At 43.6% G+C, this 26,671-nt stretch overlaps 1 protein-coding gene and 1 long non-coding RNA gene across 34 annotated transcripts in view; one reads left to right on the top strand and one right to left on the bottom strand.

Annotated features, from left to right (window-relative positions):
• Positions 1–26,671, bottom strand: part of LOC308594281 (uncharacterized protein) — a 115,718-nt gene that overhangs the window by 37,762 nt on the left and 51,285 nt on the right. For 10 of the 33 annotated variants that reach the window (XM_081207246.1, XM_081207275.1, XM_081207252.1 and 7 more), the window contains 8 exons: positions 20,814–20,965; positions 19,697–19,806; positions 13,782–14,672; positions 10,487–10,636; positions 9,890–10,021; positions 9,094–9,204; positions 7,897–7,995; positions 6,807–6,926 (listed from right to left, as the gene is read on the bottom strand). In XM_081207246.1, the coding sequence (XP_081063372.1) occupies positions 6,807–6,926; positions 7,897–7,995; positions 9,094–9,204; positions 9,890–10,021; positions 10,487–10,607 (583 nt within the window). In that variant the 5' untranslated portion in view covers positions 10,608–10,636; positions 13,782–14,672; positions 19,697–19,806; positions 20,814–20,965. The other 23 variants (XM_081207261.1, XM_081207264.1, XM_081207271.1 and 20 more) reach the window with 16 other exon arrangements.
• LOC308594409 lies at positions 1,673–26,669 on the top strand. Its single transcript, XR_014011448.1, has 3 exons — positions 1,673–1,796; positions 24,557–24,664; positions 26,405–26,669. It is a non-coding gene; the product is annotated as an uncharacterized lncRNA (long non-coding RNA).

Genomic DNA, 26,671 nt, shown 5'->3' with positions numbered 1-26,671 from the left:
ACCACTCGCTTTGCTGCCTAGCTGTCTCGCTGCCTGAGCTGACTGGATGAATCCAGTGAGCTTCCAAATGACTCTGGGGGATTTTCCAGCTGATCTGACTGGTGCTCCTGCTGAGCTTTGACCAAGCTCTGGCACAACCGACTACTGTTGTTGTTTTTGTTTAGCCGTTTAGTCATGTCCGACTCTTTGTGACCCCATGGACCAGAGCGTGCCAGGCACTCCTGTCCTCCACCGCCTCCCGCAGTTTGGTCAAACTCATGCTGGTCACTTTGAGAACACTGTCCAACCATCTCATCCTCTGTCGTCTCCTTCTCCTTGTGCCCTCCATCTTTCCCAACATCAGGGTCTTTTCCAGGGAGTCTTCTCTATTGGAGCCTCAACTTCACTACTACTACTACTACTTCATTTACATGCTTTTTTGTTTTCCCTAGCCACTCTGGGTGCCTTCCAACAAATTAAAACACAATTGTACACAAAACATTAAAAACGTATCTGAACAAGGCTACCTTCAGATGTCTTCTGAAAGTCAGGTAGTTGTTTATTTCCTTGACATCTGGTGGGAGGGAGTGCCACAGTGTGGGCACAGCTACCCAGAAGGCCCTCTGACTTGGCTTGGACCATTGACACAATTGGCCATGAGTGCCCTCTCCCGCTTCATGCAGCCTGTTTTGCCCCCTGGTATACTGCAGAGGTTAGGGTGAAGAAAGAAGCTGGGAGATGGCTTGAACGTGTGTGGAAGAAACTCTGGTTGAATGCAATCGACTACTAGTGAGGGCTCATCCTCGAACCTAACAAGTGGCAGTAAAGGCTACAAAGAAGGCTTGCTTTGCTTCCTTCATTGTGCCATCCAGCAGAACTTTCCCAGGTAGTGCAGGCCCTGCTACAGTCTGGCCCGATGGAGATGGTAGAACTGAAAGCAGCTGTCAGAGCTGCTTCCAGATCCTAGCTCACAGAGGATCACGCTAGCCAGCGTTCACTTTATAAAAGTCTTTATTGAGTTACAGTTTCCATTCTCAAGCTGCCGCGTGCAGCTCTACGTCTTATGGGTTAGACCGGCGAAGCTCCGTCTGAGTCTCCGCCCGGTGTACACCAGCTTAATACCCTAGCCTTACTCCACCTTTTCCGCCTGACCGTTCTTCTCTGGGTCCCTCTGCCCCCCGCGGTCTCTTCCTTCCTGGACTCTTCTGACGCTGACCCCCCGGACCCTTCTGTCTCCTTGCGTCGGGCTTTAGGACCTGGCTCCCTTTCCGAGCTGCTTACTGCGCCACCTTCCTGTGCATTTGAACTTGGCGCGCGCGCCCAACCTTCCACTTTCCGCTTAACCGTTTCTTCGCTCCCCGATGGAGGTGTGGCCACTCCTGACTCATGCCCTCCCCCCTGCTGCGAGCTGCCAGAGCTCGATACCTGGCGCCCTTCCTCTCCACTGCGCTCTGTCGGTGACGCTGGCCCCGATTTCCAACTGCTGCCCTCTGAGCCCCCTCTGGACCCTTCTTCCTGGGGTGTCCCCCTAGGCTCCCCCCTTGCTCTGGCCACTGGCGCTCCTTTCTGTGAATCTTCTGATTCACTGGAAAGACTCGGAGATCTCGGGTCGTCGTCATCACTCATCTTTTCTTCGGCCTCCTCCCCCTCGCTCTCTGTTTCCTCCCTTGCCCTCGCCTCTGCTCCTGAACCCCTGACAGCAGCTTTCTGTGACTTCTTTGCAAAGCATTTGGAGGATAAAATTGCTTGCATCTTGACCCTTCTATTACAGCAGATGAATCTCGAAGGGTGTCCAGAGCAGAGTCTGTTTCCATTGTGTTGGGTGTGTTTCAGTCAGTATGGTTCAAGAATGCGGACAAGGTGCTTGGATCGGTCAGGACAACCACTTGCACTCTGGCCCCTGCCCCTTGTGGCTGATACAAACTAGCAGGGAGGGTACAGCTTTTTTAAAGTCACTATCTTCTTGATTCCTGAGTCTGCCAGTCACTTTTGCCTTTTCAGGATAGTCCAGCATAGTTCGTGATTCTTCCTTGCTCGGAACTGTTGCTTCTTTTCATCTTTGGGCTAGAAGCATCCTTGCAGCAGTTGTCGCAGACATAAACAATCCTTTCTGTTTTTTTGGAATATCAGAACCTGTGATTCCTAACAGAAATGCTTCTGGTTTTCTAACAAATGTTACTTTAAACATTTTTTTCAATTCATTATATATTATTATATATTCATTATATATCACTTCCCAGAAAGACTTTGTTATCTTGCATGACCACCACATATGATAAAAGCTACCCTCCTTCTCTTTACATTTCCAACAAATTTTAGAGCTTGTTCTATCCATTTTGAATAACTTAGTAGGAGTTGGATACCACCAACACATCATTTTCATATAATTTTCTTACAGCGTACAACATGCTGTGAATTTCAAATCTGTTTTCCATAGCCTCTCCCAATCTTCTATTTGTCTGTTATGTCCTAAGTCCTTTGCCCAGTTTATCATAACCTATTTAACCTGTTCGTCCTTTGTATGCCATTCTAGGAGCAGGTTATACATTTTGGAAAGATGTTTTAGTACTATTTTCTAAAAGTTCTTTTTGGAATCTTGATATCGTATGACTAATAGCTCTCTTGAAGATATCATTCACTTGAAAATACTATAGCCAATCTGTTGCTAGTTCTCTTATCTCTTAAAAATCTTTTAATTTTAACTGATTTTCTACTTCAGTTTACAATTATCTATGGCTCTTATGTTCACTTTTCTCAAAGATATTGCTTCCAAAGGGAAAATCCACCAGGGTGTTTTTTTCTCAAATAGATTTTTATACTTTTCCCATACACTGAAAATCAATTTTCTTATTATATGATTCTGAAATGCTTTATGAACCTTTGCTTTTTCATACCATATGTAAGCATGCCATCCAAATCTATTATCTAGAATAGATAATAAATCTAAATCTAGAATGTCTGCACTTTTCAGCGTGATCCAGCATCCTGGAGCCAGCAGAAACAGGATGCTTTGTAATAGAATTACAGATCCGGGAGGGAGAAACCTCCTCTCTCTCTTGCATCTGTTAATAATTTATATTTTATCCTTGGTTTCTTCCCTTGCCAGATAAACCTGGAAATGTCCTTTTGCCATTGCTCGAAGTATCCGAAACTGCCTATTACCGGGGCTGATTGAAATAAGAATAACATTCTTGGTAGTACATTCATTTTTTCAAAGATATTCTTCCCCAAAATGATAAGTTCATTCTTCCCTATAACTCTAAGTCTTTCTTTTATTTCTTTCATTCCTTCTCATAATTGTCCTTATATAAATTAGTATTCTTAGCTGTTAACAAAACTCCTAGATATTTTCCTTTTTTATGTATAACTAAATCTGTTTTCTGTTGTAAATCTTTTTTTCTTTCTCCATCATATTTTTAGCCAAAACCACCAACCGTCTAATCGACAAGTCCTAGGCTCCGTTGTTTAACCCACAACGCCACCTGCGTCCATTCGTCTTATTTAAATTTAATTTAGAACCTGTGACCTGCCCAAAGTCCCGTATCTTTTCTAAAACTTTTGGTAGAGTATCTTTAAAGTAAAGATACTTCCTGGGCAAGGTTCTTGAGTGGGTGGTCGTGGACCAGATCCAGGTGCTCTTGGAGGCAACTGATTTTCTAGATCCATTTCAATCAGGGTTTAGGTCTGATTTTGGCATAATTTCTTTAAAGGCAATCATTTTCCCCAAAGTCAAAGAAAAAGAGGGAAAATGGCATTATATAACTCTCATGAAATGTGTGTTTTGGTGCTGACCATCCTTCACTTATTTTTATGTACAAGTGACGCAATCTGCATTCGTTCCCCGTCTCTGCTTTCGCATCTAAAGCTTTATAAGCTATTTTATAATCACTTTACCTATTTTGTATTCAGTGTTCTGTGCTTGCCTGAATTTGAATATGGACTAAGGATTCTGAGCCCCTGTGTTCTGACTCAATACATGCTATCCAGTCGTGCCATTCCTTTCTTCCACACAAGGCTGCAATCGTGGAGGACCTGCACTGGCTTTTGGACAAGAAATCTCCTTGGATCTGGGGCGATGCTCAAAAGGCTGCTTTCAATGCTGTCAAACACCTGCACTCCTCTGACAGTGTCCTTACCCATTTTGATGAGACCAAGCCCGTTGTGCTTGCCTGTGATGCCTCTCCATATGGAATTGACACAGTCCTGAGCCACCAGTTGCCAAATGGGTGGGAGGCCCCCAATGCATTCTACTCCAGAACTTAGTCATCTACAGAATGCAATTGCACCCAAATCAAAATGGAGGCCCTTGCTATTGTGGCAGAAGTGAAGAAGTTCCATGACTACATCTATGGCCACCACTTCACGATCATGACTGACCACAAGCCTTTGCTGGGCCTTTGTGCTCCTGCATAGCAGACGCCCCAGATCCTGTCCCTGAGGATGCTAAGGTGGTCCATCTTTCTCAAGGCATATGACTATGTGCTGCACCACCACCATGGCAAGAGTCTTTGCCACACAGGTGCCCTAAGCTACCTGCCTTTGCCAGGCATAGACTCTGACCCATCTCCAGTCCTCAGTGTGATGCTGCTAGAGACTCTGCCCCAGCTGCCGCTCCATGCCACGGATGTCGCCACACACTTGGTGAAGCATCACACCATCTCTCGAGTCCTCAACTGGGTGTGGAGGGGGTTGCTAGTGGGTTGCCTTGATGCAGAATTCTCCCCATTTGTCTCCCGGCAATATAAGTTGTCAGTCCACAAGGGATGCCTTCTGTGGGGAAACCGGGTCATGATCCCTGCTAAGCTGTGGACCAGAGCGCTGGAGGCTCTCCATGTGAGTCACCCAGGCATTGTCCATATGAAAGCTCTGGCCAGTAGCTACATCTGGTGGCCAGGCATTGATTCTGCAGTAGAAGAGTGGGTCCAGCACTGCCAGTCTTAACTAGACATGCCTCAGGCCCCAATCCGACAGTAGGAGATAACACACACACCATGGTCAAGACTCCGCATTAATTTTGCTGGCCCATATCAAGGTCAGACATTCTTCATCATTGTGGAGTCCTTGTCAAAGTGGCTCAAGGTGGTGGCAGTGTCAGCAATGACCTCCAGGATCGTCATCTGGGCCCTGCTGTGGGTCTTTCTTCACCCTACACGGCCTGCCAGACAACATCATGTCTGATCATGGAGTACAGTTCATGTCAGCCAAGTTACAGAAGTTCATGGCCTACGACCTAATCCAGCATGTCACAGCAGCACCGTTCTACGAATGGGCGATCTTACAGAATGATGAGGACCATCACGAAATCCTTCAACTGGATAGCCCCAGGGGCTGGAACAATTGCCTAGTGGATTTCCTGCTACAGCAGCACATTCAAACTCTGCATTGAATGGTTGAAGCCCAGCAGAGCTCCTTATGAACTTGAAACTGGCATTACTCCTGGATTGTTTGCACCCTAATCTGGCATCTGATCGACCTCTTGGCTGAGAGGCTCCAGCGGCCCCCAGTTCCTTCACCCCTGATGACCCTGTCTACATCAAGAACTATGGCGATTGTCCTGCCTTGCTCTCCACCACTGTTACCAGGGCACTGGGCCAGGCTCCTACAAGGCTGCCACACCAGATGTTCAGGTCCACTGCCAGCATGTGGACCAAACACCCCACCGTCTGGCTGATGCCCCAGCTCCAGTCACTGCTCCCACACCTGAGCACAGGCACAAGGTGAACGATCAGCCTGGCTCACAGACTGATGCACCCGATGAGAACCCAGTGGCCCAAGGTAGGGCTGAGGAATGGGGCCCCAACACTGCACCACCAGACAGCGCAGAGTCAATGACATCAGTGACACCCACGACACCAGCTGCAGCTTCATGGGCATCCCCAAGGACCCAAGGCAACGAGAGTCACCACTCCCAGAGGGTGAGGCACTGCCCTCACCACTTTGATGACTAGGTGTGTTGATGGGGATGCAGTTTTGTTCCTAAGAGGGAGGGGTGTTATGTATTCAGTGGTCTTAAACTCTCAGTTATGATTCTCAGCTTGGGAGTTTAGACAACCAATCATATTGAGAGTGACAGTGGTCCAGGACTTCAGAAATGTATATAAGCATTTGCTTTGTCCCTGTTGTCCAGTTCTGTTAGTTCAGTAAAGGTTCTTGATGTTATCACTGGGTCCTGCTTGGTGGGAACCCACCTAAAATTCATTACCTATTTTGGAACTGTTTCCAGTGAAGGAGAGCCCACCTTAGTGATCTGTGCAGATAAATGGAGGACCCTATCCTGACATAGCTTTGGCGGTCTGAGTACTTGCTGTGGCAACAGATCAGGCCCATGGGTAAAGAGAGGGTTGCTATTGTCCACAGGTATTCTAACCCACATACCAATGAGCCAATTCACTATGTGAGGGGGCTTGAGGGCTCCTTTCTGATGATGGGATTGTGAAACTGGGGAGAAATTTTGCTGTTGCACCAACCACCCCACTGCCCAGCAGTCTCTCTGAGCAAGTTGGTGGAAGTTGCCTCGGGAGTGCTATTCAAGAATCTCTCTCCCATGGGTGAATATAATAAAGGACAGGTCTTTTAGCTGACCTGTTTTGATTGTCTCTTCTATAGCAAAGAATGGCAGTCTTTTCTTTCCTCACCATAGAAGCTAAATCAATTCAGCAGATCAGGAGAGCTGAACTGAATTTCTCTGATGTTTCCCTAGGGTGACCAGGTGCAAAGAAGGGCACCCCTCTGCTCTGGTAGTAAGAGTTTTCACACCTTTCAGCTGGTGCAGACTCAGGGCAGGTTCCCACTGCGCTACAATTCTTCAGCATCATAGGGTAGCTTACCAATTTCCTTTTGCAGTTGATCATTTCTTCTGGCAAGATACCGCACTTCCTCTGATAAGTTTTGAGCTGCAGCGAGTATTTGGAAGTCTAAAGGTTTGAAACAGTTTAAGGCAGGAGTATCTGAAATAACAATCTGCAAATATTAAGGAACCATTTTCAAACATTTTGGAACACTCTAGCGTGAAACACGAAGCAGAGCTCCAGGATGGGGTTCTTATGAATATGAGGGCAGACTTGATTCTCTGTGGCTGAGATCACCAATGAAAAGCCTCAGAAGACCCCTGCAGCTGGATTACATCAAAGACCCATGAAATCCACTATCCTATACTTTTATATGAAAAGTGGCTCATGAAGTATCTTTTATATTCCCCTCCTTTGTCCTCCTTTTCTGTTGGGAATCACAGGGTCACAAAACAATTCCAGAGCTCTGGGCTGGAGCTGCCCAGAGTGGCTGGGGAGACTCAGCCAGATGGGCAGGGTATAAATTATTATTATTATTATTATTATTATTATTATTATTATTATTATTATTCCCGCCTCGAGTCCCACAGTAAAGCCAAATATACAAAGATTACTTTACGGTTTTCAATTATGCTTTCTGAAATCTAAGAAAATACAGGCACCCAAACTCTCTTTTTGATGAATATTGAGTTGCATTCCACAGAGAACTAAGCAGGACGTTATGTCACTGCAAGGATTTCTCCTTGTGCAATGCAATCTTCTGTCCCATTCCCTCTCTTCCCATCTGTTCTGACGTTTTCCCCACCCTGGGGAGCAGTTTTGGTGATGGCATGCAGGGAGAAGTGGGGGCAAAGTTCCCTTGTGCCAGTGCTAAAATCTAGCACTAGCACAAACATTGGGAATTAACAGTGTGACGGGGGAGGACAGCATTTCTAGTGTGAGAATCACAACCATCTGCTTTTCTTCCTGCTGAGCAATGAAACCGTGATAAACTCTATTGGGTGATGAGTTTCATTGAATATGTGTCTTGCTCACACAATATGAATCCTAAAGTGAACTAAAGGAATTGAAGTTTGTTTAAACTAAACACGTTCTAGCAAAAGTGAGGATTTGTATATAAAATGCTTACCATCCTTTTCCTTATAGTTTGAATCAATCCCAACAACAATGTTTCGAATCATGTTCATTGCCATTTCAATCTCCACTCTTTTTTTCATTTCCTTCTGATCTAAGGAGGAGGTAGGTAGAAATGAAATGAAGAAACTGTGTTCTAGCTTACTAGCTGGGGGAGGGGATACTTGGTGTCAAACTGCTTTTATTATTGAATTTTAAATACTGACTTGTAACATGTTCCAGGACCTTAGGCAGAAGGCTGAATAAAAAATCAAATCAACAAAAACATAAATCCGAGTTCTATTAATATTTTCTGCTCACAGCCCTTATATTGGTGTTTCCTATGCCTTGATTGTGGCTTCCCTGCTGGTCTGAAGTCCTGTTTCCATTTGGCATGTTGCTTCTGTCATCAGATAGTTGGCCTTCCATTGAAAGCTTTAGATTTTTTGGTGTCTAGATACACTTGTCCTCTTTGTCCTAGAGACTTGCATTTGCCAAGCTGCCTCATGCCCTGCCGTTTGCTTAAAATATGTAAAGTCTTGGATCATTTGGTTCCCTCCCCCTGAGCTTTGCTTACTTTGAGTGCCCTTTAAAAATGAACTAGGTTTACAAGTAGGTTATGTGTTCATTTATCCAGTGCTATTTTTCTGGAGAAAGAGGTGGCAAACGCACCTTGAATATCTCCCTTGTTCTCTTAGATTAGCAACAGAGCCCACCTGAGAGGGGCTGGAACTGAGTCCTGATGAACTCCGATTGAAAAAAGCCCTGCATATATCTAGATATTTAGGTAGGCTCTGGACTCACCCACTTTGGCCATGGCAGCCTGTTTTCCCCAAGCACTTTCCTTCAGGGGACTGGAGCCCTAGCAGAGGGCAGGGTGGAGAGGACCAGGAATGAGGGCTCTCTCCCAGCAAATGAGGATTAGTTGGGAAAGGAGCAGAAAATGGCAACTGGGAAAGGGAATTGTCCAGGGTGTTCCAGGGACTTGTGTTAGCCTGTGCTTCTGTTCCAAGTGCTGGAACTCACTTATTCAGGGAGAACAAAACAGTGACATTGCTTTCAATGGGTGACAGCTGTAACTCGCTCCATTATATCAAAGAGAGATGAAAGGGATAAATGGAAGGTGGATCCTGCCATCTCTTTTTGGAAATGCTGTTGGCATTGAAGGAAAGCCCGTGATATTAATTGCAAAGTATGCTAATTATGTACTTACATAGAAGGAAAATCAGGAGTGTCATGGCAGTAAGGATGAAAATCTCAAGTACGACAAATCTTTCACCCGTTGGAGATGTGATGAAAGCAACCATGCTCTGAAAACCAGATGCTAGAAGAAAGAAAATTCTGCTTTAGCCATCAGGAGCCAACATACCATTCCCAACCCAGGAAAAAGGGTTCCATATGCTGTGGCAGCCATCAGCCAGAGACAGTCACTTGCTCAGGGGGTGGGCACTTGGGAGGATAAGCAGGTGGAGGAAGCAAAGCGAGATGCCTTGCTGCTGACCAATTTCTGGATCAGAAAACAGTAGCGTCTGGTACTAAATGATTTTCTGCTCCCCAAACAAATGACAAGATGCTCCCTCTGTGCACATAATGCCACATACAGAAGCTGGGCTGGGCTGGCCATTGGCTCTTATTTGGATGCTGCTATTGGGGCAGCAGACTAACTGAGAAGGTGCAGCGCAGCTTGTGTGGTCTCCCCATCTCTACCCACCCCAGCACCTGCTACCTAAGGCAACTGCCTCATTCTGCCTAATGGTGGAAACATTCCTAGCTGCACACAGTAAAGGATCACCACAGCCAGCAGCAAAGAGTGGGCTGAATCCTGGGGTTTCTATGGGGCTTCATGGATCTGTGGCACCCAAAGAGCTGTGTGTGCTTTTCTCTGCACTCCTCCCTAGCACAACATGACTGGTTCCACTCCCTGCCTGTCTCTCCTTCAACTTCCTTTTCCCATGCATTCCTCTACTTTATGAGAAACCTCATTCCATATGACTGTGCTGTATACAGACCACCAGTTTCATCTGCTGCTGCTGCTGCTGTTGCTGTTTCTGTTGCTGTTGCTGAATCCTTTCTGGGTGCTTCATTATCTATGGACTCTGCACCCTTTTTGGGTGTTGGCGTCTCCATGCTTTCAGTTTTGTCTGTGAAACAACAAGCCATTATAACATGGAGGATAAGAGTATGAACACATTGGTTGGAGTATAAGTCTCTTGTCAAGTATGAGAGTTTACAATGTTCACTTTTGTTGTCCTGCACTTAATCTCCCTATTACAAGAACATAATTTTTAAAGTAGATACACATGTAGAAATGTAAATGTTTGCATTGTTATAAAAGATGCAGGAGGAAATGAGCGCAATAGGACCCACAAAGGGGAGGGGGGAAGTCCAGGAGATCCCTTGGAATCTTGTTTGTATTTTGTATGTTGATATGTGACTGTAAAATTTTAATTTGAAAAACCAAATAAATAAATTTACAAAAAACCCCAAAAAGACTTTGGAGACCACAAGTTGGACCTGGAAAAGAAGCAGGCGGAAGCTGTGCATTTATTGCGCATTCCTCTACTTTACGAGAAACCTCATCCCATATGACTGCGCTGTATACAGACCATCAGTTATAGTTGCAGGTGGTTTTGCCTCCGCTGGGGCTTCTGCTGGTGTTTCTGCTGGTGCTGTACGCTTTGTGGGTTTTTTGGGCTTTGTGGGCTTTGTGGGTGCTGGATTCTCCATACTCTCAGTTTTGTCTGTGAAGCAACAATCTAGAATCAGATAAAAACAAATGGAGAATAAGACTATGAGCACATTAGGTAGAAAGCGGCCTCTATCAGTATTAGACAATCCTTTCCCATGAAGACATTGTTCTGTCCAATATAACTGAAACGTCTTTCTCTTTTCCTTTTGTTGGATCAATCTCAGTTTTAAACCAAAAGAGATGTTCCATATGTATTCCAAGGCATTTTAAAAAATGGTTTAAGTCATATAGCACATTCTCATTTTGCACCCTATTCCTCTCTAAACTCCTGGACATCTAGTTTACAGGACTCCAGTAAGATGTTCACCATTTAATAGATAGTGTGGGATCTATTAGGGAAGTTTTTAATGTGTGGTGTTTTATTTTGTTTATTTTGTTTTTAATCTGCTGGCAGCCGCCCAGAAAGTTGCTGGGGAAACCCAGCCAGATGGGTGGGGTATAAATAGAAAATTGTTATCATTATCATTATCATTATCATTTGAGGTCTTCAGATGTTCCTGGGTGCCAATTCCCTCCATCACAGGCATCATGGTCAAGGGTTGGGGATGTCAGAAGAGGTAGACCAATAACATCCTCCCCATCCTCGATGGAAGGTATATACATTTAATTCTATAACTACCTCCCGATCATCAGAAAAGATAGAGTACTAGATCTGGTCTCAGTTGGATGCCTATAAATCCAACTGAATCTAGCAAGACTTTGGAGACCATGAGTTGGACCTGGAAAAGAAGTAGAGGGGAAGCTGTTACCCAGGCTCCCCAAGTGTGTCACTTTATTTTCTTTTTGTGAAACCCAGCCTGACATCTGATGCTATGGCTTAAAGAAAGAAAGAGGGCTGTTGTCTAATCCAGTGTTTCCCAACCTTTTTTGGGCAACGGCACACCTGTTTAATGAAAAAAATCTCGCGGCACACCATCATTACAGCCCCGTGACGTCAGCGCGCAGCGTCACGCCGGGAGGGACGCATGAAAGTGAAAGTTTTTCCCCTCCCCCTTGCCGGGGAACCTCCAAGCTTTGGGGGTGGGAGGAGGCAGCAGAGCGAGGGACTGAGGGACGGCGGCAACTGAGGCGGCGGCGGCTGTTGTGGTGGTGGCGGCGATAGCGGGCGGAGGAGGGGGCGGTGGCGGGGCTTGAGGAGCCGTCGCCGGGAGTTGCTGCTGCTGCTGTTGCTGCTGCTGCCCGGACATGCCGGCCTCCTCCTCCTCCGCTGTCTCGCGCTCCTCCCTTTTGCACGCGCTGCCCCGCTGCTCGGCACCACCACCGCGGAGCCGCCCCCGGCTCGACGCGGATCCTCGCCGCCGCCGCCTCTCACCGCCCGACTCGCCCGCCTTCCTCCCACGGCACACCAGCCAACGTCTCACGGCACACTAGTGTGCCGGGGAACACCGGTTGGGAAACACTGGTCTAATCCCAATTCAAAGCCATCTGAGCTAGCAGTCATTGATATGCTAGTAAATGGGTTTTTCCAAAGACTTATATTTTCTGGATCATGCTCTAGATCTGGATATACAAACTGGGCCCATGAATAAGAGCAGGGCACCTGTATTGCCAGGGAATAAAACCGAATGTGATGCTCCTGGTTTGCAATGTAGCTGGAGCTTTAATATAAGGAACCTGGCAGTTTGAGAAGAAGTGAAAGGAACTTCATGGCTTGGCCAGCTATCAAACACTTGACTGCATGGGGGAAGGAAGGAGGAAGCAGTTGACTGGGAACAAGGAAAGTAACCTTACTTTGACCGAACCATAGAGATAAAGAATGCAAATGAAGGCTCTCATGCCCACGTGTGTCGACACCCAGGCTGGGAGGATGAGAATGGAATTAACATCATGAATTACATCTGTTGCCAGCTTGTCAGGAGACCTACACTATGGACTATATAAGGGCCAGCAGCTGAAGGGGACAGGGAGATCTTGATACATTGTTCTATGCTCCATTCCAGAATGTGAAGAGAATGTCCACCTGCCAGTCTGAAGTTTCCCAGATAAGCCTTACAGATCTCCATTGGCTGGGGTGACTGAACCTATGCTATCTGTATAATGATTATTTTTGCCTAAGATATTTTGCTTATTGGTTATATTGCTAGCTTTGTAGTTATTTCCAGTTGCTGTTGGCTTTATATTAGACTCTATTCTACGTTGCTGATTAATTTCTTTGCTAATGTTTACCAATTAATAAGAGTTTGTCTCTACCTAAGAGTCTGTCAATTCTCTGTCCAGTGGAATCCAAAGAACCTGTTGCTTGCCTGGTGGTTGCTATTGGCCAAACAGCCAGCAGGGGATGCTGGCAAGACAGCACCTGTGCACATCCTTATAATGTACCACCACCCAGTTTCATTGGATGACCCTAAGTTCTAGTATTTAAAAGAGAAAAACCATCTGTAGTTTATAAAAGCTCCTTATCATTTAGTCTCTTAGTGACCTTTCGGCCCTGGAATAAGTCCCTGCAATTATCATAGCTTGTAAGGTAAGGAAAGTGTTCCACCCATCAGACCTCTTTCTGTTTGGATACCTTGGTGTTGTCATGGAACAACCTTTTCTCTAATTTCATCCTCCCACTGACTAAGAACCACCTCCCTTGTGATGTCAGGCGTTCCAAAACTCCTCCCATTTATGCTATACCATTTCCTGATTGGCTGCTGATCATATCCAATCAGCATGCAATATAAAGCATAAATACAGGCAAATGATTTGATATACTGCTTATTTTTTTCAAAAGTTATTAGTTTTATTTTTTATTTAGGCCGGGTACATACTTTACCTTCAAAGCATATCCCCCAGAAGAATTCTTACTCCTCATAAACTCTGCTAGTAATATTGGAAAGCTTCCTATCTCAACACTTGTACCAGGAAATATGGCAAAGTGCATTAGTGTAAATCTTCATTTGCAAAGTTAAAGCACAAAGAAAAGGAACAGAAGCAGTCAAATTTCAACATGTTCAGTATATGTTTACTGAATGTACCATGTTTTGTATCATCAAAACATACATGCCACCAGTTTTATTTTTCCAGAAAAAAAGGGTAGTGCTCCATGCAGGCCCGTCTTTACCTGGGGGTGCAAGGGGTGCTTGAAGCCGCCTAAGCTCTTAACTATATACCTGTTATGAAATAATAAATAATTTTGATCAAGCTAGGAAAACAAAATTCATCTATACCTAGGTATTACCGAAATACTCCCCGTAACCCCCTCGTGAAGATCAAGCCTGTTGGAACGATCAGGCTCACGCTCCATCTGCCATTCCCATGGTACCTGGAAGTCCAGACCCATGGTTACAAGTTACAAGAAAGAAGATTCCAACTAAACCTCTTTCTGACACTAAGAGCAGTTCGACAGTGAAACAGTTTCCCTACACTGGTGTGGGCCCCAGTCTTGCCCCCTATCAAATTCTGAAGAAATCAAGGGCAGCTCAATGTGTTTGTTGCCCAATGTTAACTCTATATGAGAGTAAGGGTGCCTGAATTTCCAAAGTTGTATTTGTGATTAGTCTGCTAGAAGGGGACACCAAACGTTGGGTGGCTCCCATTCTCATTGCCTGGCATGCAGGGCTGTCCTTCTGTGCCTTGTAAGGTATTGGCGATGGAGATCAGAAGGGGCAATGGGGCATCAAACACACAGAGTAAGGAAACAAATATTGGTATGCATTGCAAATAAATACATTAAACAGAAAACAGGCTATGATTGGACCCTTCCATTTTTTATTTTTGTAGCCATCTGTGTCTGATCTTGCAGAATAAGGTCTTTTCAAGATGACTGTGAGGGTGATGCCAAAGAGTCCCATAATCTAGATGGCAGAGTGTGGATTGTGCATTAAAACATTGGGGTGGAAGTGATCTCTTGGTTTTGCTTTTGTGTAGAGATCATGGGATCCAATTTCATTCATCTTAAGGTGTCTTCTTAGAGCCAAGCATCGTCTGGAACCTTCTTACAAATATACGGCATTTGTAGATGACATTCTAATGCCATCCAGCAACCACCAAAGCAATCAAAGGTCATTGCAGTGCAGTCATGGTTCAATTCATCATGTGGCGAATATAAACTCCAGTAGCTGAAAAGAGAAGAAACAGCAGCACTGACAAATCAAGATTGGATGTTTACTTCCTCACCCACTCCCCGTGCCTTCTACCATTAAAAAAATGTTCATCTCTTTCTCTCTTAACATCTACCCACAATTGTGATGGATTTTTCTCCCCATATTTTAGAATTCTAACCATGTAAAAGAAGAAGAAGGAGAAGAACTGTGGGTCAAGACTGTCTTTCTTCTTCTTATATGAAATAATTTCTCATAGGAAACTACAAAAATAAAAATAAATAATAATGAGGTCTCCCTTTGGAAGGCTCTGTTACACACAAGAACTTGCATTCAATTTATTTAACAATTTTGGGCAGTATCCAATGCAGTACTTCTGCTATTGCCAGGATTTCCATTTCTGCAACAGAACTGGCCCTCTCTCCTTTCCATATGCACCCACATGCTCCTCAGATCTGCTCTGGACAGTTGTGGGTGTTGAGAGATCCTTACTCTCTCATAGCACAGTTAGCACAGTAGTGATTTTTCTGAGCATATTAAAACCTTGTTAGATTTGCATCCGCCTTCATGCATCTCATCTCATCTCACCTCCATCACCCACCCCATGCATGAGGATACACTACACTACACAGAAACAAAAATAGCTATATGTACAGCTGAAATACAAAATATAATCCATAACCACAAAGCCATTATGGAGTTGATTGATTGAAATGATATGCTATCTCTCACATATATCTTATCTAAATCTTACATGCTGGTTCTATGTTTAATCAATTATCCATAGTTGATAAAAATATCATGCTAGCCCCCACTTATTGTCAATTCTAGTAAAGCCTTGCATTCTCCAGTGTCCATTGTATACTGAATCAAGTCCCACTACACAGATCTAAAATTCTGTTGTAAATGTATTCTATAAGCCCCTCATTTTTAGCTCTCCGGGAACCTTTTAAATTGTTGTTAATAATAATGGTTTAATAGGTTTTTTTAAAAAACTCCCATGACATATTTGGGTTGGATCTGACCTTTGATCAATTTTAAGATCACATATAGCATATAGCATTGGTCCCCAATTGGTGGACTCCATGACGCCATTCACATAACAAAAACTGCTGCAGAGATATCAAAATGTTCAAAGGTAGGGTGGCCCATGGTTTGGCTTTTGAAAAACAAGGGGTCTGCAGTACTTAGCTAGTATTATACAACCCCACTGTCCGTTTGTAAAGTTTATGTTTGAAAAAGAAAAGGTTCTGACTTCGACTCCTTCACCTGGTCCTCAGACCCTTGTTGGCACAAAAGAGTATCTTTGCAGAATACTCAGTGGATTTGTAACTGGCTGACTGACCGAACCCAAAGGGTGATCATCAATGGTTCCTCTTCATCCTGGAGAAGAGTGACTAGTGGGGTGCCACAGGGTTCTGTCTTGGGCCCGGTCTTATTCAACATCTTTATCAACGACTTGGATGATGGACTCAAGGGCATCCTGATCAAATTTGCAGATGACACCAAATTGGGAGGGGTGGCTAACACCCCAGAGGACAGGATCACACTTCAAAACGACCTTGACAGATTAGAGAACTGGGCAAAAACAAACAAGATGAATTTTAACAGGGAGAAATGTAAAGTATTGCACTTGGGCAAAAAAAATGAGAGGCACAAATACAAGATGGGTGACCCCTGGCTTGAGAGCAGTACATGTTAAAAGGATCTAGGAGTCTTGGTTGACCACAAACTTGACATGAGCCAACAGTGTGACGCGGCAGCTAAAAAAGCCAATGCAATTCTGGGCTGCCTCAATAGGAGTATAGCATCTAGATCAAGGGAAGTAATAGTGCCACTGTATTCTGCTCTGGTCAGACCTCACCTGGAGTACTGTGTCCAGTTCTGGGCACCACAATTCAAGAAGGACACTGACGAACTGGAACGTGTCCAGAGGAGGGCAACCAAAATGGCCAAAGGCCTGGAAACGATGCCTTATGAGGAACGGCTAAGGGAGCTGGGCATGTTTAGCCTGGAGAAGAGGAGGTTAAGGGGTGATATGATAGCCATGTTCAAATATATAAAAGGATGTCACATAGAGGAGGGAGAAAGGTTGTTTTCTGATGCTCCAGAGAAGCGGATACGGAGCAATGGATCCAAACTACAAGAAAGAAGATTCCACCTAAACATTAGGAAGAACTTCCTGACAGTAAGAGCTGTTCGACAGTGGAATTTGCTGCCAAGGAGTGTGGTGGAGTCTCCTACTTTGGAGGTCTTTAAGCAGAGGCTTGACAACCATATGTCAGGAGTGCTCTGATGGTGTTTCCTGCTTGGCAGGGGGTTGGACTCGATGGCCCTTGTGGTTTCTTCCAACTCTATGATTCTATGATTCTATGATTCTATGATTCAGAATTCTGCTTTTATTCTTAAAAAAAGTATTCTCCAACAACGACCGAAATCTTTTATACACACCAAACTCAGCCAACTTTCTACCATCCAACCAATCCACATACAATCAATGACCACTCCATATGTACAGGCATATGTAGGTGAAAGGTTGCATGAGTCATGCAGGCTTTGCCGATTCATTGTAGGCCTCTGAATCATGCCGACTCAGTTCCTTTTGTATTAAAGAAACAGTGGCAAATTTTAGGCCATGACAGTTTACTCAATACCTTTGCCAAAAAGGATTAGTGGTTGGTATTGGGCGCATCAATGGAGATGAATGTCATTGGATTTTATTCCAGGAGAACTTGTAAAATTTAAAGCAGCCTTCTGTTAATCCAGTCTTGGTAATAAATGCCAGACCAGTTCACTGTTCTAATACCAAGCTGTGGATGCGTGGGAATTTACTCTGACCTTGTACTGAGGCATCTAATCATAGCCTGCATTTTTATCAAGGCTTATAGTGTGATTAGGGTCTGCATTTTAAAATGAGCTTAAAGATTTTCAAATGTTTTATGCCCAGCAGAAGACCAGCTGCCTAAGTACTTTGGCAAGATGTTTATCCTCCTGGACAAGGGGGCCCCCTGATTTATAGCAGAAAACAATTCTCAAAGTCGTAAAAAGGGAATTACAGGCTGAGACCAAGGTTACACTGACCCTACATAATTAATAGTTGGTAAACAGTAAAATAAAACCATGTGCCTTAAACTTGAGCCATATCTTCCTAAGGTTAAAGGCCAAGAGTAAATGGAAAAGAAAGCAACTGGCTGGAGAAGGGCTTTTTTCCCCCTATTTTATTTTGAGGCTGTAAACTGTTCCTTTGAGAAGGTTTATTCTTCTAAAAAGCTATCTATGGTAATGTATGAAATATACTGGCTTAAATATAATTATGCAAAGGATCTAGAAAGAAAGAAATGTTAAATTCTTATTTCATAGAGTCATATTGCTGTAGGAGACCAGGGGGGCAGATGAGCCCAGCCCCCTGCCAGACAGGAGACGCCATCAAGCACTCCTGATATATGGTTGTCAGGCCATTGTTTAAAGACCTCCAAAAAGGAGATATTTCATTGATGATGCATGAGAATGTGAACCCAAGATCCCTGACATCTGTTTAAGATGAAAATTTAAAACTATTAACCATCTGTTTTGGAGGGCAAGGAGGGCAAGGAGGGCAAGAGGTGAGCTGGTAATTAAGGTTCCTTGTTGAGACAAATGTAAGATATATGACTACTTATTTGTCATTTATAGATAGAAGAATATATAGCTTTTTGTATCCCATAAAAGGCAATAGGAAATGGGTGTATCTTTTAGGATTGGTTATAGCAATCAGCCAATAGGAAATTCAACCAGGCTGATTGGACAGAGGCAGCCAAAGGAGGAGCAAGGGGGCTGGACTGAGGGAATATAAGTGCTGGCCATAATGACAGGAGACCAGGCCAGAGCTTGGTAACCATATACCACTGTGCCTCTCATTTATTTGTCTGACAAATAAATTATTATTTTAATTTCTCTATTGCTGCGTTGAATATTTCATTCCAGCTAAGCGTTAACCACAAGCAGGGTGCTACAGTACATCCATCAACACAGCTTGAAAAGAATTGTTAGATACTTAAAGGGAACCATGAACTGTCTTAAACTGCCAGCTGACAGCAAAAACTATTAGGAATCTGCCAGGGCTTCTTCAGTTGTGATTCCAGCTTTGCAGGGGTTGGAATAGAATCATAGAATCATAGAATCATAGAGTTGGAAGAGACCACAAGGGCCATCGAGTCCAACCCCCTGCCAAGCAGGAAACACCATCAGAGCACTCCTGACATATGGTTGTCAAGCCTCTGCTTAAAGACCTCCAAAGGAGGAGACTCCACCACACTCCTTGGCAGCAAATTCCACTGTCGAACAGCATTTACTGTCAGGAAGTTCTTCCTAATGTTTAGGTGGAATCTTCTTTCTTGTAGTTTGGATCCATTGCTCCGTGTCCGCTTCTCTGGAGCAGTAGAAAACAACCTTTCTCCCTCCTCTATGTGACATCCTTTTATATATTTGAACATGGCTATCATATCACCCCTTAACCTCCTCTTCTCCAGGCTAAACATTCCCAGCTCCCTTAGCCGTCCATTGGTGTCTCATCCAACTCTAAATTTCTATGTGTCTATGATTATATACAAGAGAGTGAGATTCATCTACCATATCTTACACACTTACTTCATCTGCTCTTATTATTTTAGGTTTGAGATTGCTGGTTATTCAGATTGTCTAGCAGATAACTGTAGAAATACTTTCCTAAAGAGAGGGTAGCTCAGCTTTAGGTTCTTGTTAGTCCTTTTGAAGCTGAGCTAATCAGCACAAACCATTTATAAGGATGCCTTCAGCCTCTTCCGAATCACCACATTCATTAGGTTAGAGAAGCAGAAAGAGTAGCCTTCCTGCATCTCCAAACTAGTGAGAAGCAGCAGTCACTCACCTGGACAGTGATGTGGAGGAGAACATATGTAGGTCTTTGGTAGTAGAGAAAATTACATGACAAAATATATTTGGAGAGGGAAAGGATCAATTATGTAAACAGAATCTTCAAGTTTTGGGAATTTATGCCATTAACAAATGTTGCTTAAAAAACTTACTCGAATTCAGGTAGTTTCCCTGATAGCCATCTCCAATCCTCATTCTTGTCTTTAAAGAGTCCAGTCCAAAAAAACTTCCTACGACTTTTTACTTGATGGTTTATAAAATACTAGAGTAGGAGTGGAGAGAAAGAAAAAACAGAAAACTTCAGTAGGAATGAGGAGCATCCCAAAACCTTTCTAGACAATTTCCCTTTCTCTGGGAGACTATAGTCCTTTGCAGACATTGAACAGGCATAAAACAAACACATTTCAAAAGGAGCAGGTGTCACCACTGAAGGTCCAATCCATATTTTTGAGTGGAAGCAGTGATCAAAATTATACATAATATTCCAAGTATGGTATATGCACTATTGTCCCCCTGATCCAAATGATGATGATGATGATGGATGATGGAATCAATGAAGTATCCCAAAGAGGAAATATTGTAGTGAAGGGGAACTTCACCTGCCCTCACCGAGACTGGCTACATATGTGTTTCAGTCATGACACAGAGTTAAAATTTCCAGATACTATAAACGACTTTGCCATAGAACAGTTGGACATTGACCTGTATAGCAAATACTTCACTTTCTGTATCCATGCTTGTTTGTTGGTTCCAGAGCTATTGGAATCAGTCTGGTTGTGGTATGCTTGATGGGTTGATGATGGGGTCTCACCCATGTCTGTGCCCTACAGCACCCTAGTAGCCTCTTCCTGGGCTAAGGGGCTGGGAGAGGGATATACCTTGCAAGCTCCTCTAGAGTCATCTCCATGATACTCTCATGCCAGAGGGTTAGGGTCGTGAGGGAAGCCTTTTTTCTGAGCACTCAGTACATCTCAAAGAGCAGAGGAAGAATCTACAAGATTTCCCTCAAGTATCTACTCCTCCTCCTTCAAGACCTCCTTCCTGACTACCAGCTTCATTCTATTAGAGTTCAGCAGCACCAAGAAACCCTAGTTAGCCCCAGATGGTAGCAGCTGGTCCCTACCCCACCCACCCCTTGGCTTGACTGATGGAGTTGCTGTCTTGGCTGCATATAGGTGTATTGGAACTTCTTAATTGGATAGTGATGATAGGATCCCTTTGACTCAAGGAGATCCCCTACCTTTTTCAATACTTGGCTTTGATGCTCACCTGTTCTTCTGCTGTTTCTATAGAAATGAGCTTGGCGCCTTCCCTCTCACACTTTTCTTGTGAATCCATCCATGAGCGTAGCTCAGCAGAAAACAGATAGAACGAATTTGAATATATAACCCAGCCATCTTTCAAGTTTCTAGTAAGGATGTCTTTCAGTCAAGCCAGAGGAAGAAGAGAAAAAGAAAAAGAATTTAAGAGGAACAAACTTGTATGCCTGTGCAGATTTCAGTTATTTTTGTTAAGTTCATTTCTGTGGCCATATGATAACATATATTCATCTAGGAAGCTCAAAAAGATTAAAATAAGAGCAACGTTAACTCTTCAACCACTTTATGATGCTGCAGTAAATACCCGGTGGGAGGGGCATAGCTGGAACAGGGAGCACAGTGAAGAACCTTTCATTTGAGGGAATAGACAAAAGATGCAAGTCCCCTCACAGGCCTTATCTGAACCCCAGGGGCCTCACCCACTTGTTTCCACCTGGACACTCAGGACAGCATCAGGGCAGACTTGAAGGTTGGGAAGAGGGAATAGCTGTGGTTTATCAAAATTCTCTTTCTCTCTCTAGGCTAACTGTCCAGTTGCAGAGGTGGGGAGAGGAATCTAGAGTGTGTATTCCTGACATCCTTTTTATATTGACATTAGAAATATTGTTGTTGGAAATAAGGAAAGACAAAGAGATCATAGGAATAACATTGGGAAAAGTGGTTTTTAAGATCAGGGCTTTTGTGGATGATATTTCGTTAAGAACAGAAGAACCAGAAGCAAGTATCATTGAAGCAATAAATATAATATATGACTTTGGCAAGGTGTGTGGCTTTAAAATGAATACGGAAAAGACAAAACCTAGGTAAAAAATATGCAAGAACAAGAGCAAAAAGAACTTCAGGAAATGGTTCGCTTACAGATTGTTAAGAAAGCAAAATATTTCATTATAGATCTAACTATGAAGAATATTAATCTGTACAAAAATAATTACGAGAAAGTTTGGAAAGGAATAAGGAAAGGTTTTGAAACCTGTAGTAGATTAATGTTATTAATATGGGGAAGAGTCTCCATAATTAAAATGAATGTCCTGCCGAAAATGAAATATTTATTCCAAACAATACCAATTATAAATAAAGAGAATTGCTTTGAAGAATGGAGGAAAGATATAATGAGATTCGTATAGCAAGGAAAAAAAAACCGCAGATAAAATATAAATTATTGACAGAAAGAAAGGAAAGGGGAGCATTAGCATTGCCAAATCTAAAATGATATTATGAAGCAGAATGTTTAATATGGGTAAGACATTGGATTAGATTGGAAAAATTTAATATATTGGATCTTGAAAGCTTTAATAATAGACACAGATGGCATGTGTATTATGAGAAAGTAAAATGCAATAAAGAATTCACAAGTCATGTATTAAGAGGTGCATTATATAAAGTTTGGAACAAATATAAATTATATTTGGAACCACAGACACCTTGGTGGATATCACCGCTGGAGGCATATGCTATCAAAAAACTGAATATGGGGACAAATTGGCCAACATGTAGACAATTATTGGAAGATGAACAAGCGAAACTCAGATTAAAATCCTATGAAGAGATACAGCAATATGAAGTTGGCAGATGGCTTTGTATACAACTTAGAAATATATTCAACTCGGATCAAAAGAAAGGATTTGCAAAAGAGGATTTGAAATTTAACATCACTGTGATACAGAATAACAAGAAATTGTTATCCAAAACATATAATCTTTCATTGGACTGGGAATTGATGGAAGAAGAAGTGAAAGAAACGATGATTAAATGTTCTCAGGATCTCGGACATACTATTTATCCAGAGCAATGGGAGAAACTCTGGCAAGAGGATATATGATTTACTGCCTCATATACAATTAAAGAAAATTTTGTAAAGATGTTCTATAGGTGGTACTTAAGGCCAGTTAAGTTGGCAAAGATATACTGTATTTTTCGCTCTATAAGACGCACTTTTCCTCTCCTAAAAAGTAAGGGGAAATGTGTGTGCATCTTATGGAGTGAATGCAGGTGGGAGGCTCTGTAAGCACTCCATTTAAAGAGCCGCGTGGAGCGTGTGTGTGGCTCTTGGGGGCTTTTCCCTGAGGAAGGAGAAGGGCTGCCCTTCTCCTCCTTGGGGAAAAGTCCCAAAGAGCCGCATATACGCTCCGTGCGCTCTTTAAAGGGAGTGTGGCTCTTGGGGGAGCCTTAGTAGCACGCAGCCTCTCCCGGGCAGTGGATGAAGGCTCCCCTTGCCTGGGAGAGGCTGCGCGCTGCTAAAGAAGAAGCCAGGACAGAGAGTGGGATCCATCCCACTGGCTTTTTTGGCTTATGCCTCTCCCGGCCTGACAATGGCATACAGTTCACATCAACCAAGTTCCAGAAGTGCACGACCAACAACCTAATCCAGCATGTCACAGCAGCAGCGTTCCACACATCAATGAATGGATGGGCTTAGAAAATGGTGAGGACCACCATGGAATCCTTCACTCGGATTGCCCAGGGGGACTGGAACAAGTGCCTAGTGGATTTTCTGCTGCAGCAGCACATCAAACCCTGCATTGCCACAGGTTGAAGCCCAGCACAGCTCCTCATGAACCGGAAGCTGGCATCACTCCTGGATTGTTTGCACCCTAATCTGGCATCTGATTGACCTGTTGGCTGGGAGGCTCCAGCAGCCCCCAGGTCCTTCACCCCTGATGACCCTGTCTACATCCAGAACTATGGGGATTGTCCTGCCTTGCTCTCCACCGCTGTTACCAGGGCACTGGGCCAGGCTCCTACAAGGCTGCCACACCAGATGCTCAGGTCCACTGCCAGCATGTGGACCAAACACCCCACCGTCTGGCTGATGCCCCAGCTCCAGTCACTGCTACCACACCCAAGAACAGGGACAAGGTGAACGATCAGCCTGGCTCACAGACTGATGCACCCGATGAGAACCCAGTGGCCCAAGGTAGGGCTGAGGAATGGGGCCCCAACACTGCACCACCAGACAGTGCAGAGTCAATGACATCAGTGACACCCACGACACCAGCTGCAGCTTCATGGGCATCCCCAAGGACCCAAGGCAACGAGAGTCACCACTCCCAGAGGGTGAGGCACTGCCCTCACCACTTTGATGACTAGGTGTGTTGATGGGGATGCAGTTTTGTGCCTAAGAGGGAGGGGTGTTATGTATTCAGTGGTCTGTGTTCGCCTTAGCTTGAGTCTGCACTAAGGATTCTGAGCCCCTGGGTTCTGATTAGATACATGATATCCAATCACAGGACATTTCAGGATTTGGGCTATTGCCATTGGCCCTTAAACTCTCAGTTATGATTCTCAGCTTGGGAGTTTAGACAACCAATCATATTGAGAGTGACTGTGGTCCAGGACTTCAGAAATGTATATAAGCATTTGCTTTGTCCCTGTTGTCCAGTTCTGTTAGTTCAGTAAAGGTTCTTGATGTTATCACTGGGTCCTGCTTGGTGGGAACCCACCTAAAATTCATTACCTATTTTGGAACTGTTTCCAGTGAAGGAGAGCCCACCTTAGTGATCTGTGCAGATAAATGGAGGACCCTATTGTGACCTAGCTTTGTGGTCTGGGTACTTGCTGTGGCAACAGATCAGGCCCGTGGTAGAGAGAAGATTGCTATTGTCCACAGGTATTCTAACCCACATGCCAATGAACCAATTCACTATGTGAGTGGCCCTGAGGACTTCTTTCTGATGATGGGCTTGTGAAACAAAGAGAGATTTTGCTGTTGCACCAATCACCCCACTGCCCAAGTTGGTGGAAGTTGCCTCGGGAGTGCTATTCAAGAATCTCTCTCCCATGGGTGAATATAATAAAGGACAGGTCTTTTTTTTTTTTAATGATATTTATTGAGAATTTTAAGGTTACAAAGAAATAAGAAGGAAAAACCAAGAGGAAAAAAAGGAACGAAAAAAGTAGATAAAAGTAACAATTAAACAATACAAATCAATAAAAACCAAAGTCAAAAAGAAAAAACAAAACACACAATATATCAAAAGCAAAAAGCAAAAATAAACAAAAATTTAAAAACAAATCCAATATTCCCAGATCCTTAACTGTCATTACCTTATTTCATCGACCTCCTCGCACCTCCCTTTTTTGTATTCTAGTTACTAATTATCTCAGCAAATCCTTTCCATCTTTCACAATATTCTGTCATTAAATTACCTTAATCTATTTTAACCTTATCTTACCATAAAAAGTCCTAAAACTTAAAACTTAAATCTTATTTATACCAAATTCTCTTAACCATTACATATTCTTACATAATTCTTTTTAACATTTCTGCTAAAGCCCAATAATTTCATTCCAACATTTTTCTAATACTCATTAATTTTACAATACTTTTCTAAATGAATTTTTAAAACTTTCTTCCAATCTTCATCCATCGTCTCTTCTTCCTGGTCTCGGGTTTTGTCAGTCCTTTCTATCCCATCCATCTAGTCCGTCAACCTGGTGACCTTATGTCCGAGGCTCTTAAGTCTCTTCCATGTCCCTTCCGCATCTTCTTCATATTTATACCTGTACTTTACTTTGTCTTCTGCTCCTTTCACTCGGGGAGACTCCAGCTTGACAATATTTTTGCCCCTTCTCGACAAGTCAGCCCCTTTTCCATAGTCAACACTGAAATCCACGTGGTATTTGAAGGCATGTTTCAAGCCCCCTCCAAAGTTAAGGGCCCCCACAACTCCGAGCTCCCCCCAGCCCAAACCCAGACTTGAAAAATCAAAACATCCCTGCATAGGGGGGTCCATCCAGCCCCCCATCTCCAAGCCAAACAGAACTCCATCTCTCCAAATCTGACTTTTTCCAGGTTCATTCGTCAAATCCAACAACTCATATTCCTGCTGGGCCACAGCTCCCTCCATCTCTGCCACCCGGGGCCCAGCAACAGCCTCCTCCTTCATCTCATCTGTCAAAGCACATTCCTGGATTGATTCCTGTGTGTGTTCTATATAGGTACCCACTGTCTGTCCAAAATTTCCGATTGCAACAGTCATCAAATCCATCTTCTCATGTAACTGTTCCAATAAAGCACTTGTCTTGCAAAAGGCAAGCACCAGAGCCTCCGAGTACATTCTTGTTCATGGTCAAAGTCTGGTCCCACAATCTTAATCTATTACAGCTGCAAAGCTCCCCAGTTCGGTTTTAATAAAAGTTTCACAAGCTCCCTCTAGGGGAAACAATTTCTTTTTGTATCCATCCTTTTTTTTTTTTTAAAAAAAAAGCAGATCTAGCAACAAAGTTTTCCTTTTTCGGATATTTTGTCAATATTTTGTTCCTTTTAAATGTGAAGGGGAACAATGGAATCAATATGTTTCTCTTCTTTTAACTATCTGTCAAAAAGGTTTGTCCATAGTCAATGAACTTCCCCAGAACGTCTGTCCTGACACCCCGCTCCCAGGTTCAAGACGGTGGAAAATTGCCTTTCTTTACTCTCTCTTCTGCAGGTTTAAACAGTCTAAAAAAGGTTCAGACCCTGTTTTCCACGGAGCGGATTCCTCCCGATCGGCGGAAATCCGCCATTGGCAGAGGCGCCAACCCGGAAGTCCTAAAGAACAGGTCTTTTAGCTGACCTGTTTTGATTGTCTCTTCTATAGCAAAGAATGGCAAAGTCTTTTCTTTCCTCACCATAGAAGCTAAATCAATTCAGCAGATCAGGAGAGCTGAACTGAATATCTCTGATGTTTCCCTAGGGTGGCTGGATGCAAAGGAGGGCAGCAGTCTGCTGTGGCTCTAAGAGTATTCAGCTAGAGGAGGGACATTCAACTGGCACAGACTCAGGGCAGGTTCTCACTGTGCTACAATTCTTCAGCATCATAGGGTAGC

Source organism: Podarcis bocagei, assembly GCF_964188305.1.
Source record: "Podarcis bocagei genome assembly, chromosome: 9".
Lineage (NCBI taxonomy): Eukaryota > Metazoa > Chordata > Lepidosauria > Squamata > Lacertidae > Podarcis > Podarcis bocagei.
The sequence above is the reverse complement of the archived record's forward strand: the minus strand, read 5'-3'. Positions and strand labels throughout refer to the sequence as shown.